The sequence below is a fragment of the Myotis daubentonii genome, chromosome 15 (genome assembly GCF_963259705.1).
Source record: "Myotis daubentonii chromosome 15, mMyoDau2.1, whole genome shotgun sequence".
In the NCBI taxonomy this organism is placed as follows: Eukaryota; Metazoa; Chordata; class Mammalia; order Chiroptera; family Vespertilionidae; genus Myotis; species Myotis daubentonii.
The window spans coordinates 9,860,945-9,873,874 of NC_081854.1; the positions used below are offsets into that span (position 1 = coordinate 9,860,945).

Here is a 12,930-nt window from a genome sequence, read left to right on the forward strand (position 1 = left end):
AAATACCAAGTTACAGAGCTCAGACGCAGCCTTTCCTGCAAAATAGATCCATAACCTGTCACCCTCTCACCACCTGTGCTGCTGTGACCCTGATCGAAGTCACCCTCCCCTCTCACACCAGCAGCCTTTGCAGTAGCCCCTCCCTTCCCTCTCCCTTCCCCCATAGTCCAGTCTCCACCAGCAACCGAGGGATCCTATTAAAATCTAAGTCAAATCCAGACACTCCTTTGCTCAGAATAGGGTTGCCTGATTTAGAAACATTACAGACTGCTCAGTTAAATTTGAATTTCCGATCCACAACAAGCAGTGTTTTTAGTCTAAGGATGTCAGATGCTGCATAGGCCAGAAGGGATGGAGCCTCGGACACAGGAACCAGAAAGTCGCCGGTTCGATTCCCACTCAGGGCCAGGTCTGGGTTGTAGGCTCATTCCTGGGTGGGAGTGCATGCAGGAGGCAGCTGATTGATGATGTTCCTCTCTCATCGATGTTTCTCTCTCTCTCTCTCTCTCCCTCTCCCCCCCTCTCTCTCTAAATATCAACAAAAACCTATTTTTTAAAATTTTTTGCATGGGCCATACCTCATGCTAAAAAATGTTGTGGTGGTTGATCTGAAATTCAAATGTAATTGGGTGTTTGGTATTTTACCTGGTCACTGTAGCTCAGAATCCTCCCAGGGATCCCCAAAGAGTTGCTATGGTCTAGAAGCGTTTCCAAGTCCACGCTCCTGGGCCCCCGCACCTCTCTCTCTCCGTCTCACCACACTCTCCCTCTCGCTCACTCTGCTCTCCCACACTGGCCTCCTCGCTGTTCTTGGAATGTGCCAAGCACACTAGACCCCAGGGCCTTTGCACCTGCTGTTCCCTCCGCTCGAAATGCTTTTCTCCAGGTTTAAGCATGCCTCTCCCCTCTCTTCTTCAGATCTTTTTTTTTTTTTTTTTCCTTCTTCAGATCTTGGTTCAAATACCACCTCACCCGAAGGACACATTGCATAGTTCTTTATTTCTTTGCTTATTGCCAGTATTCCTCCGCAAGACAGGCAACTCCCCAAGCACAGGGACCTGTGTCTGTTTGGGCCACTGCTACGTCCCAGGGCCTATACTAGGACGCTCATTGCACAAAGCGGGTGCATAAGAAACGTGTGTTGAGCCCCGGCTGGTTTGGCTCAGTGGATAGAACATTGGCCTAAGGCAGCCGTGCGCAAACTACGGCCCGCGGGCCAGATCCGGCCCGTTTGAAATGAATAAAACTAAAAAAAAAAAAAAAAGAAGAAGACCGTACCCTTTTATGTAATGACTAGGGGCCCGGTGCATGAAATTCGTGCACTGGGTGTGTGTGGGGGAGGGAGTGTCCCTCAGCCCAGCCTGCCCCCTCTCACATACTGGGAGCCCTCAGGCGTTGACCCCCATCACCCTCCAATCGCAGGATCGGCCCCTTGCCCAGGCCTGACGCCTCTGGCCTAGGCGTCCGGCCCAGGCAGCGGGGACCCACAGCTGCAGCGGCCCCACGATCGTGGGCTTTGCTTTAGGCCCAGGCAAGGGGCCCCTAGCTCCCGGGACTGCCAGCTTCGACCGTGCCCAGCTCCCATCGCTGGCTCCACCCCTACTTCCTGCTATCACTGGCCAGGGAGGCAAAGGCGCCTGATTCTCCGATCATGGCTGGGGGGCAGGGCAAAGGCGGCCCCAGGGCCACCTTTGCCCTGCCCCCCAGCTCTTAGCTCCCCCCTGGGTTTCTGATCACTGTCAGTGGCAGGGGGCTTCTTCCTGCTTTCCCTTTTGCCTCCCTGCATTGTGCCTACATATGCAAATTAACCGCCATCTTGTTGGCAGTTAACTGCCAATCTTAGTTGGCAGTTAATTTGCATATAGCCCTGATTAGCCAATGTAAAGGGTATCGTCGTACGCCAATTGCCATTTTTCTCTTTTATTAGTGTTGATGTTTATTTTGAATTTATATTCGTTCACACAAACACTCCATCCATGCTTTTGTTCCGGCCCTCCGGTCCAGTTTAAGAACCCATTGTGGCCCTCGAGTCAAAAAGTTTGCCCACCCCTGGCTAAGGGCTGAAGGGTCCTGGGTTCAATCCCGGTCAAGGGCACACGCACGGGTTGCATGCTTGATCCCTACCTGGGGGGCGGTGGAGGCAGCCGATCCATGATTCTCTCTCATCATTGATGTTTCTATCTCCCTCTCCCTCTCCCTTCCTCTCTGAAATCAATAAAAAAATATGTTAAAAAAAAAAAAAGAGAGAGACGTTTGTTGAGTGAATAAAGGGATACATGACGATAGCACTGAACCCCTGGATCTCCCTGAAGCCAGTTTGGTGAACTGGGATCGGAGGAGACGCGCCGGTTTCCCCTCCCGCCTAGACCGCCATCTCCGAGACCAGGTCGTGGCTGGTGGATTTCTTGCTGACCGCGCTCTCATCCTGGCTCTCCGGCCCCTGCAGGGCCCAGCGACACGCGGCGGGCAGCGACCGGCAGAGCTGCGCCCGCCCGAAATACAAGAAGAGCGCGGGGTTGAGGCAGCTGTGGGCCAGGGCCAGGCCCACGACCAGGGGCTCCGCCCGCAGGGCCCGCGCCAGCAGCCGGGAGCGCGGGGCGGCCGCGGTGAGCACCAGCCCCAGCGCGTGGTAGGGGGCCCAGCAGAGGAAGAAGCCCGCCGCCACGGCCGTGCCCAGCGGCCAGGGGCGCGGGGCCGCGCGGCACCGGAGGGCGCCGTGGCAGCCGGCCACGACCACCAGCGGCCCCAGGAAGCCGCCCAGAAACCGGACGGCGGCCACCGAGTTCTCGGCCACGGCCGAGCCGCCGTAGTCCACCACGCACTCCAGCCGCGCGGGGAAGCGCTCCCGGTGCAGGCGGCGGTAGATGGCCGAGGGCAGGGTCAGCAGCAAGGCCGAGGCCCAGGCCGCCCCGCAGGCCACCCGCACCCGGCACGCCCGCCGATCGGGCGCCCACCAGGCGGGCCGGAGCGCCAGGAGGCACAGGTCTGCGCTGAGGGCGGCCAGGAGCAGCACGCTGGTGAACATGGACAGCAGGATGACCGCGGGCAGGGCCCGGCAGCCCACCGCCCCATAGGGCCACTGGCCTCCCCGCGCGATGGGCACCGACAGGATCGGGAGGGACACGCAGCAGAGCAGATCGGCCACGGCCAGATGGAGGAACCAGGCGGCCCCGGCCCGCCGCCGGGCCTCTTGGCGGCTCACCCAGGCCACCATGGCGTTGCCCGGCACCCCCACCAGGAAGACCAGTGCGTACAGCACGAGAGGGGCCACGCGGAGGGGCCCCAGGGCGTCGCAGGTGCCGTCGGCGCAGTCCACGGGGAAATCCGAAACCTCCTCGTCATAGTGGCTGTACTCGTACTCGTCGCTGACAGACGCGTTCTCCATCCAGACACCTGGGCAGGAGACAAAGGCCACGCCACCTCAGCCACGGAAACTCTCCCGGCTTGGAGTCCTGGGGTGTGGGAACCCGGCCCATCGGGATCTGAGAAACGAGGATATGAGCCCTGGCTGGTGTGGCTCAGTGGACAGAGCACGGGCCTGTGGACCGAAGGGTCCCAGGTTCGGTTCCCGTCAAGGGCACGTACCTGGGTTAAAGGCTCCTTCCCGCCCGGGTCCCGGTCAGGGCGTGTGCAGGAGGCAACCCATCAATGTGTTTCTCTCACATCAATGTTTCTCTCTGTCTTTCCCTCTCCCATTCTCTCTAAAAGTCAATGGAAAAACATTCCCCGGATGAGGATTTAAAAAAAGAGAAAAGAAACTAGGATACGACAATGTTAAGAGAGCCGGTGTGTCTGAATACTGGGCTCCCTGCAATGCCGGTGGACTAGCTGGTTAGCATTTGGAATGCTAGAATATGCCAACCTAGAACCCCAGCCCGTTAGAACCCTGGAATTCTCGAATGCAAGGACAGAGCCCTGGCCGGTGAGCCTTCTGGAATTCTAAAACAAGTCAGTCTTAGACTCCTGCTTATGGGCATCTCAGAACTTGGGACCCGATCCAATGCTAGGACACGATCAAGATAAAAAAAAAATCCTGGAATTCTGCCCTAGCCGGATAGCTCCGTGGATACAGCATTGGCCTGCAGACTGAAGGATCCCGGGTTCGATTCCAGTTCAAGGCACATGCCTGGGTTGCAGCCTCGTTCCCTAGTAAGGGACCTGCAAGAGGCAGCCGATCAAGGATTCCCTCTCATCATTGAGGTTTCTATCTCTTTCTCTCCCTGTCTCTCTGAAATCAATAAAAATATATTTTTTAAAAATCTTGGAATTCTGAAGTACGACACTATTGGAACCCTAGCCAGTTGTTACTCAGAACTGGGGAGCAGCGCTGTCCTGTGGAAGTCGCGATGTTGGCGGACGTGTTCCGTGTCTGTGCTGTCCACCGTGGTAGCCGCCAGCACAGGTGGCCACTGAGCGTCGGAAACGGGGCCCTGACCAGCGCGGATCAGTTTGGTTGAGCACCGAAAGGTCGCCTGTTCAATTCCCATTCAGGGCGCATGCCTGGGTTGTGGGCTCAATCCCAGGAGGGAGCCTGCAGGGGGCAGCCGATCGATGTTTCTCTCTCTCCCCTTCTCTTTTCCTCTCTCAAATCAATAAAAACATATTTAAAAAGAGAAGAAGTAGGGCCATGGTGACCGAGAAAGTAAAATTTCAATGTTACTTAATTTTAACTCATGTAAATAGCTACACCTGGCTAGTGGCTACCTTACTGGGCAATGAAGTTCTAGCGCATTAACATGTTAGAACACTCACCCATCAGCAACATGGAATTCTGGGATTTAAAATACTGGAGTGTGTGTATCCGTCAAGAGGGAAAGGTTAATATGTATTCAGGGCAAAAGTATTTGACTTGGTTCCTCTTCACCTGTATTTTCAAATCTTGGTGCAATGGAATGTGCCTCTGGAGCAATTTTCTCATCTTTTTGTTTGTTTTTGTTAATCTTCACCTGAGGATATGATTTCCATTGATTTTTAGAGAGCGTGGAAGAGAGAGAGAAACATCGATCAATTGCCTCCCACACCTGCCCCGACCAGGGATCGAACGCGAAACCTAGGTATGTGCCCTGACTGGGAATCAAACCTGCAACCTTTCGGTGAACGGGATGATGCTCCAACCAACTGAGCCACCCAGCCAGCGGCCCCCCCCCCTTTATAATGTATTTTTATTGATTTCAGAGAGGAAGAGAGAGGGAGAGAGAGAGAGAAACATCAATGATAAGAGAGAATCATTGATCAGCTGCCTCCTGCATGCCCCCCACTGGGGACTGAGTCTGCAACCCAGGCATATGCCCTTGACTGGAATCGAACCCGGAACCCTTCAGTCCAAAGGCTGATGCTCTGTCCACTGAGCCAAACCGGCAAGGGCCCCCCCCCCTTTTTTTTTTTTTTTAACATAAATGAGATCCTAGTAAAACCTGCAGACAGCAAAGGCACGCCTCACACAGGGACACTCGCTGGGTTTCCCAACCTGAGCACAACTGGGAAACTGGCGGCCATGTCGAGAAACGGACGTTTCTAGAATCCCACCGGAGCAATTTTAAAAAGTAATGATAGAGTTAGGTAAGCAGGGGAAAAAGTTGAATTCTTGACAACTCATTCATTCATTCATTCATTCACTCAATACAACTCCTGAGTACCTTCTCCATCGCCATCACTGCATGCACAGCAAGGGACAGACAGACAAAACCCCTTTTCCCTTGGGTCTACCACCCTAGTGGGAGGAGTCAGACAGGAGAAGAACAAGCAAAATACTAAGTATTTCCAAAGGTGACAAATGCTAAGGCGAGAGAGAGAAAAAAATCACACAGGGAATTTTTAATTCCCTAGGTTGGAATTTTAAATGAGTGGTCAGGGAGGGCGTCTCTGAGAAGGTAACGTCTGAGCGAAGCCATAAAGGAAGTGAGAGAGGGCGCTGTGTGTGGGTTTAGGGGAGACTTTGAGGCCCAGGACACAGCCAGTGCAAAGGCCCTGGTATAGGAAAGTGATGGCCACGTTCAAGGAACATCATGTGCCTGGAGTGATAGATGAGGAGATTAAGGGGAAGTCAGAACAGAGAGATATCAGGGGCCACATGGGGCATTTCGGACCTTATCTTGTATTCTGTGTGAGATGGGCGGGTACTGAGCAGAGAAGCGACATGATCGATTACAGCAGTGGTCGGCAAACTGCGGCCCCTTGAGTGTGGCTCTTCCACAAAATACCACGTGCGGGCGTGCACGTACAGTGCGATTGAAACTTCGTGGCCACACTCAGGGGCCAAAGAGCCGCATGTGGCTCACGAGCCGCAGTTTGCCGACCACAGGATTACAGCAATAGTAATTATTATTGTTGGTATGATTATTAATATTATTCTTAGAAGCCGTTATCTAGGGAGCACTTTGTGTTATGTGCTGGGCATTGCTCCAAGCACCGTTAAACATCCTATTGTTTTTTGTTTGTTTGTTTGTTTTTTATATATATTTTTATTGATTTCAGAGAGGAAGGAAGAGGGAGAGAGAGACAGAAACATCCACGATGAGAGAGAATCATGGATCGGCTGCCTCCTACAAGTCCCCAACCAGGGATTAAGCCCACAACCTGGGCATGTGCCCTTGACACTGGAATCAAACTGGGACCTTTCAGTTCGCAGGCTGACGCTCTACCCACTGAGCCAAACTGGCTAGGAAGGGCCATCCTATTGTTTAATCCTTCTAACAACCCTCTGGTTTTAATGCCGCCGTTATACCCATTCTGCAGACGAGGAAACCGAGGCACAGAGAAGTTAAGTAACTTACCTAAGATCGCTCAGCTAAGCCAGAAACAAGAGTTGAGTTTCAAACCGTGTTAGCCCCACTCTGGTACTCCGGGCCCTAGACTATTTATCATCCCAAAACCTTAGATTCGGGAGAGTTAGAAGGCAGGACAGCCAGCGGCCGCGAGCAGATCCGGGCTCCGGGACCCGGTTGCAGTTTGTCTGAGAAACGAGAGTCAGCCAGGTGAGCCTGTCTCACCGGTTTGGGGAGGCCTTGAGGAGTTACTGTGTGTACAGCACGTGACATGGAGCAAGAGCTGGGGGAGACGCTGGATCTGCAGGGCGGCCTGGCTCTCAGGCTCTTGCTGACGGGGCTGGCCTGCTGGCGCTGCCCAGAGTTCCCGCCAGGGCTGACACAACAGGAAAGGTGGAGGGGAAGTTGGGGCGCCTCCCCCCCCGCCCCCGTTCCCTCCACCCTGCAAAAGTAAAGGAGAAGCTCAGTGCGTGTGTGTTTGAAGGATGGCCTCTGTTCTCATGTTATGTTCGTCGCTAGAGTGAACATGTGTGAGCTTTAACACTAGAAAGACTGAAATTTAGTATATACCTATATTGCCCAAAAGCAGTCAAAATGACTGCATTGTGAAAGAATAATATCGGAGCACTCTTCACTTATGTTCCTTAGCTTTTCCAATAACTCACTTCTATTCGACATTTCTTTCATGAATTTAGGGCGCAAAAGAAATAAAATAAACAACTTATTAGAACAAGTATCACTGCATAAAGATTCGAATAACAAGTACTAGTTTAGCTTATTGAGCAACTGCAACTTATCAAGTATCGACATTTTATCATGTACTTCTATGTTATCATGTGACGGTAATTGAAAAAAAATGAAAACTGTTATTTCAATACAGAGCCGAACTGGTCATATAAGAAATTTACTCAATTCAATAATAAGAGTCTAAAATTTCCCCCAAGCAGTCAAAATGACTGCTTTTGGGCAATATAGGTATAACACATATATATATATACCGGAAATGAAGGAGGGGGAGGTAACTACAATTATTAATAAACGCATTTATATGTTGTACAAAAAGTCACAAAATTCTAAGACATTGTGTCCTTATATACATAATTGTTTTTCTAATTGAAATTAAAAAGCAGTCAAAATGACTTCCTTGGGCCATCTAGTGTTAAACACTCAAACCCTCGGAGCCCTGGCCGAGGCCGGGTGGTTAGAGCGTCATCCCGATGCACCAAGGTTGCGGGTTTGATCCCCAGTCAGGGCACATACAAGCAACAACCAACGCATACCTCAATAAGCGGGACAGCCCTGGTTGGTTTGGCTCAGCAGATAGAGCGTCGGCCTGCGGATTGAAAGGTCCCGGGTTCGATTCCAGTCAAGGGCACATGCCAGGGTGGCAGGTCCCCAGTGCGGGGCATGCAGGAGGCAGCCGATCAATGATTCTCTCTCATCATTGATGTTTCTCTCTCTCCCTCTCCCTTCCTCTCTGAAATCAACAAAAAATATATATATATTAAAAAAAACAAGTCGAACAACAAACCAATGATTCTCTCTCACTCTCTCTCTCTCTCTCTCTCCCTCCCTGTCTTTATTTATTTATTTATTTATTTATGTCCATCCTCACCTGAGGATATTTTTCCCACTGATTTTTGGAGAGAGTGGAAGGGAAGCAGGGTGAGGGGGAGAGAGAGAGAGAGAAACATCGATATGAGAGAGCACTTGCCCAAACTGGGGCCGGGGATCGAGCCCACAACCCAGACACATGCCCTTGACCTGGAATTGAAACCAAGACCCTTCAATGCAAGAGCTGACGTTCTAACCATTTAGCAACACTGGCCAGGACCCTTCCCCTCTTTAAAAACCAATCAATTAATTAATTAAAAAGTAAAGCCCCAGCCCGTTTGGCTCAGTGGAGAGAGCGTCGGCTTGTGGACTGAAGGATCCCGGGTTCGATTCTGGTCAAAGGCACATACCCAGGTTGCAGGCTCGATCCCCAATAGGGGGCGTGCAGGAGGCAGCCGATCAATGATCCTCTCTTATCATTGATGCTTCCATCTCTCTCTCCCTTTCCCTTCTTCTCTGAACTCAATAAAAATATTTTTTTTAAAGTTCTTAAAAAAAAATGTTTTTTAAACTCGCCCCGACTGGATGGCTTAGTTGGTTGGAGCATCACCTGGTGCCCCAAACGGGTGTAGCTCGACTCCCAGTCAGGGCGGATCCTTAGGGTGGGGGTTCGATCCCTGGTCTGGGTGTATACGGGAGGCAACCAATCAATGTTACTCTCTCACATGGATATTTCTCTCTCCTCCCACCCCTCTCTCCAAAAACCAATAGAAACATATCCTTGGATGAGGAATTTTTTTTGTAATTAAAAACTCAAATCTCCCCAGCTGTGTGGCCTTGGGCACATCACTTAACCTCTCTGTGCCTCCACTGCCTCATCTCGCGGGTGTTGTGCGAATTCACCAAGTTAATGGGCGTGAGGAGCTGAGCGCAGCACCTGGTCCTCAGTGGCCTTCGACGTGTGTGTGTGGCCGGCACCGCTATCTGCCACCTAGGCCCCCCCTCTCTCCCCGCCCTGAGACCCCCCACCTTCCCCAGCTCTTACCGATTAAAATCCGGAAAGTTCTCTGCGTGTAAACAACTCGGTCCGTCTGTGTATGCTATTCCCCTTTTAATATATTACACAGAAATGGGAACAGCCAACATCCACTGTGTCATCGCTTAATCTCGTCCACTTCATGTGTCTTGGGTCTGTTTCCCTATCTATACGCACACACCCTCCTGTCTCCATACCGGCTTCAGAGTCAGTCCGCGGCCTGGGCGTGTCACACTTCCTAGTCGGCCTCGGACTCAAGGGCATTTAATGACCATCCATGAGCAGCATCATTATTTTATATAATGCAGTCTGCTTGTATGTCTCTATCTACATATAAAACATAATTACCATAATAATTTTATAATCACTCCCATCATAGAGGAGGCGTAACCCTATGAAATAAGTTGTTATTAGCTCCATTTCCCAGGATGTCAGCGTTATTACCACGGTCCCCATTTTCCAGAGTGCCCGCTCTTCCCTGCCGTGTCCGGCATCCCAAACGGCACCAGGCACACAGCGTGTGCTCAGTTGATAGTTGACGGAGACGATAATAAAGAGGGCCCGGCCGGCGTGGCTCAGTGTTTGAGTATCAGCCTGTGAACCAGGAGGTCACGGTTCGATTCCTGGTCAGGAATAGATTCCCGGTTTGATGCCCGGGTTGCAGGCTCGACCCCCCAGTAGGGGGCGTGCAGGAGGCAGTGGATCAATGATTCGCTCTCCTCACTGATGTTTCTATCTCCCTCTTCCTCTCCCTTCCTCCTTGAAATCAATAAAAATATTTTTTAAGCCCTTGCTGGTTTGGCTCAGTGGCTAGAGCGTCAGCCTGTGGACTGAAGGGTTCCGGGTTCGATTCCGGTCCAGGGCACGATCCCCAATAGGGGTGTGTGCAGGGGGTAGCCGATCAATGATTCTCTCTCATCATTGATGTTTCTGTCTCTCTCTCCCTCTCCCTTCCTCTCTGAAATAAATAAGAATATATTTTTTAAAAATAATGATGATGATAATAATAAGGAGGGAAACTGAGGCACAGAGAAGCTACAGGGTCGCCCGTGCGTTTGTGCATCAGCCGGTCTGGCTGGAACCGCTGCCCGGGGAGACCGTGGGGCACAGTGGAGGCTGAACAGACGGAACGGAAAGACACGCACGGGGTGTTCGCAGCGTGCACATACCCACCCACGGGAGGACGGAGAGACACACCACGCGCTGGTCAGGCCCTGGAAGATCCTAGGACCGGAGCATGAACTGGGTGGGCTCTGTGTGAGGAGGGAGAGCCAGGCACCCAGGAGAATCTACTGGATGAGCCCAATCACAGAAAGTTAAAACCAGGCCAGAGGGTCCCCTGGGGGGTGGGGAGTGACGGGGGTGGGGCCACGGGGACGCTGGGCCTGAGCCCGGGCTGTTCCTCAGCCCCCCCACCCCTGTGGGTGCCAGTTACCTGAGTGCTCGCTCCTGGAGACACCCCGCGCTGCGAGCACGCCTCTCTGTGCGGATGTTACACGGGAAGAGGAATCCAAGGGTCTTGCCTAAGAAGTGGAATCAATCCCCGGGTTCAAGGGCTGGCTCCTGGGCCCCGTGACCATCGGGTGGACTTCCCAGGAGGTGCAGGTCCGAGAGTTCTGGACGCCTGAGGGTGGTGATATGTTTGGATCTTTTGGGCAGCCTTCCGGCCGGGCGGCCCGGGGCCGTCCCAGAGCCTGGGGTTCTGATGTGGATTCCAACGCGATGGTGATTAAGAGCCCGTGCCTCACATTCGGGTTCTGATGCCCAGATTCTGAAAGGACGGAGACTCCTGGGCCAAGATTGTGAACCGCCCCCCGCACCCATCCCCACCACCTTCCTCCACCCCTCTCCCCTCCACCCCTCTCCGCTCCACCCCTCTCCCCTCCACCCCTCTCCCCTCCATCCTTACCGTCTCTTGCAAGAGGGCCCCCGATTTGGCCAAATGCCACCTGGGAGCAGGATCCGGGCCCTCAGCCGGGACCCTGGCCGTCTGGGGTCTCTCCCGGGCGTCCGGCACCTCGTGGGTCCCTGGAGGCTGGTCCTGTTTGCCCGGCTGCTGGGCACTGCACCTCCCGGCCCGCACACCTCCCGCCCCGGGGGAAGCAGGAGTGGCCTTTTCCTCCTCCCGAGGTGTTTGTCCTGTACTCTTCCCATGACTCACATCCCAAATGACTGGGCAGCAGATGAGGTCAGGATGGGGTGGTGGGTGGAAGGCTGGCCAGGTCCCCACCCGCAGTCTCAGTGTCACCAGCTTCCCGGCAGCCAGGCCTGCGTGCGGTGTGACCTTGGAGGCCGGGGGGTCTTGCTGTCCCCACAGGGCCCGGGAGGCCTTTCTCCCCCAGCACCCACAGCCTGCCGCCCCCTCCCAGCCTCCACGGCTGAGCCCTGAGGACTGACCAGTAATTGCTCCTGCCTCTCGTGTCCCGGGGGAGACAGCTGGGGGCGAGTCCTCCACAGAAAGACCACAGCGACGACCACAGAGCCTGAGGCCCCAGAGGCAGACGGAACACACACAAGCCCCATTGGCAGGATAGCAAGAAGCTGGGAAAATTCCTGGGCAAGTGGGATGGGAAACCGAGACGGATAGCTACACCAGGCCAAGCAATTTGAACAAAGCACAGCCAGCTAAGGAATCGCCAGACTTCTCCCCCCTCACCCAGGACACCAGAGAGCACGGAGCTTAACCCCCCTGGCCGGGGAGCGAGAGAACAGATGCCCAGTTACTGCCACTGGTGCCGGCCGAACCCAAGGACAGATGAGGTCAGGGGAGCTGGAGCTCCCCACCAGAGCCCCACTCGCCCTGGCCGGTTTGGCTCAGTGGATAGAGCGTCGGCCTGGGGACTCAAGGGTCCCTGGTTCGATTCCGGTCAAGGGCACGTGCCCGGGTTGTGGGCTCGATCCCTGGCGGGTGCAGAAGGCAGCCGATCAATGATTCTCGCACATCGTTGATGCTTCTATCTCTCTCTCCCTCTCCCTTCCTCTCTGAAATCAATAAAAATATATTAAACAAAACAAAACAAAACACTAGAGCCAGACAGACCCAAGATAAAACTAAAACAGCAAAGCAGACCAAGACATAATCCCAAACTCCACTCTACGCTCATCTGGATGCATCTGCATATTAAAAACACACCTGGAGCCTGGCCAGCCGGAGGGGCTCAGTGGTTGAGCGTCGACCTATGAACCTGGAGGTCATGGTTCGATTCCCGGGCGGGGCACAGGCCAGGGTTGCGGGCTTGATCCCCAGTGTGGGGCGTGCAGGAGGCAGCCGATCCATGATTCTCTCTCATCATTGATGTTTCTATCTCTCCTTCTCCTTTCCTCTCTGAAAGCAATAAAAATATATTTTTAAAAACACACACACCTAGAAAACTGATGAATATTCTGCCAAAACCCTCCCCTAAGATCCTCGCCTGCAGAAGAGAGATAAAACCCTCAAGACAAAGGGTGCCAGCAGTGGCTCGCTCTAGAGCACGCCCACGCCCCTTCGCGGGCATGAACTTTTACTTCCTCCTAAAAACTCTAAAGGTCCCCACGAGACTTGCCACCAGGAGAGCAGTGGGCAGCGGCAGCTCG

General features: G+C 53.4%; 1 protein-coding gene across 4 annotated transcripts; it reads right to left on the reverse strand.

The window, feature by feature from the left end:
* Positions 1-2,059: 2,059 nt before the first annotated feature.
* C5AR2 (complement C5a receptor 2) lies at positions 2,060-11,693 on the reverse strand. 4 transcript variants are annotated; one of them, XM_059666011.1, is made up of 3 exons: positions 11,264-11,693; positions 10,790-10,978; positions 2,060-3,393 (listed from the first exon to the last, which is right to left on the reverse strand). In XM_059666011.1, the coding sequence occupies exon 3, from the start codon at positions 3,383-3,385 to the stop codon at positions 2,363-2,365; it is 1,023 nt and encodes a 340-aa protein (XP_059521994.1). In that variant the 5' UTR covers positions 3,386-3,393; positions 10,790-10,978; positions 11,264-11,693; the 3' UTR covers positions 2,060-2,362. The 4 variants fall into 4 exon arrangements, with proteins under 4 accessions (XP_059521994.1, XP_059521995.1, XP_059521996.1 ...); XM_059666012.1 differs by having other exon boundaries at positions 10,790-11,125; XM_059666013.1 differs by lacking the exons at positions 10,790-10,978; positions 11,264-11,693 and adding an exon at positions 6,774-7,087.
* Between the last annotated feature and the right edge of the window lie 1,237 nt (positions 11,694-12,930).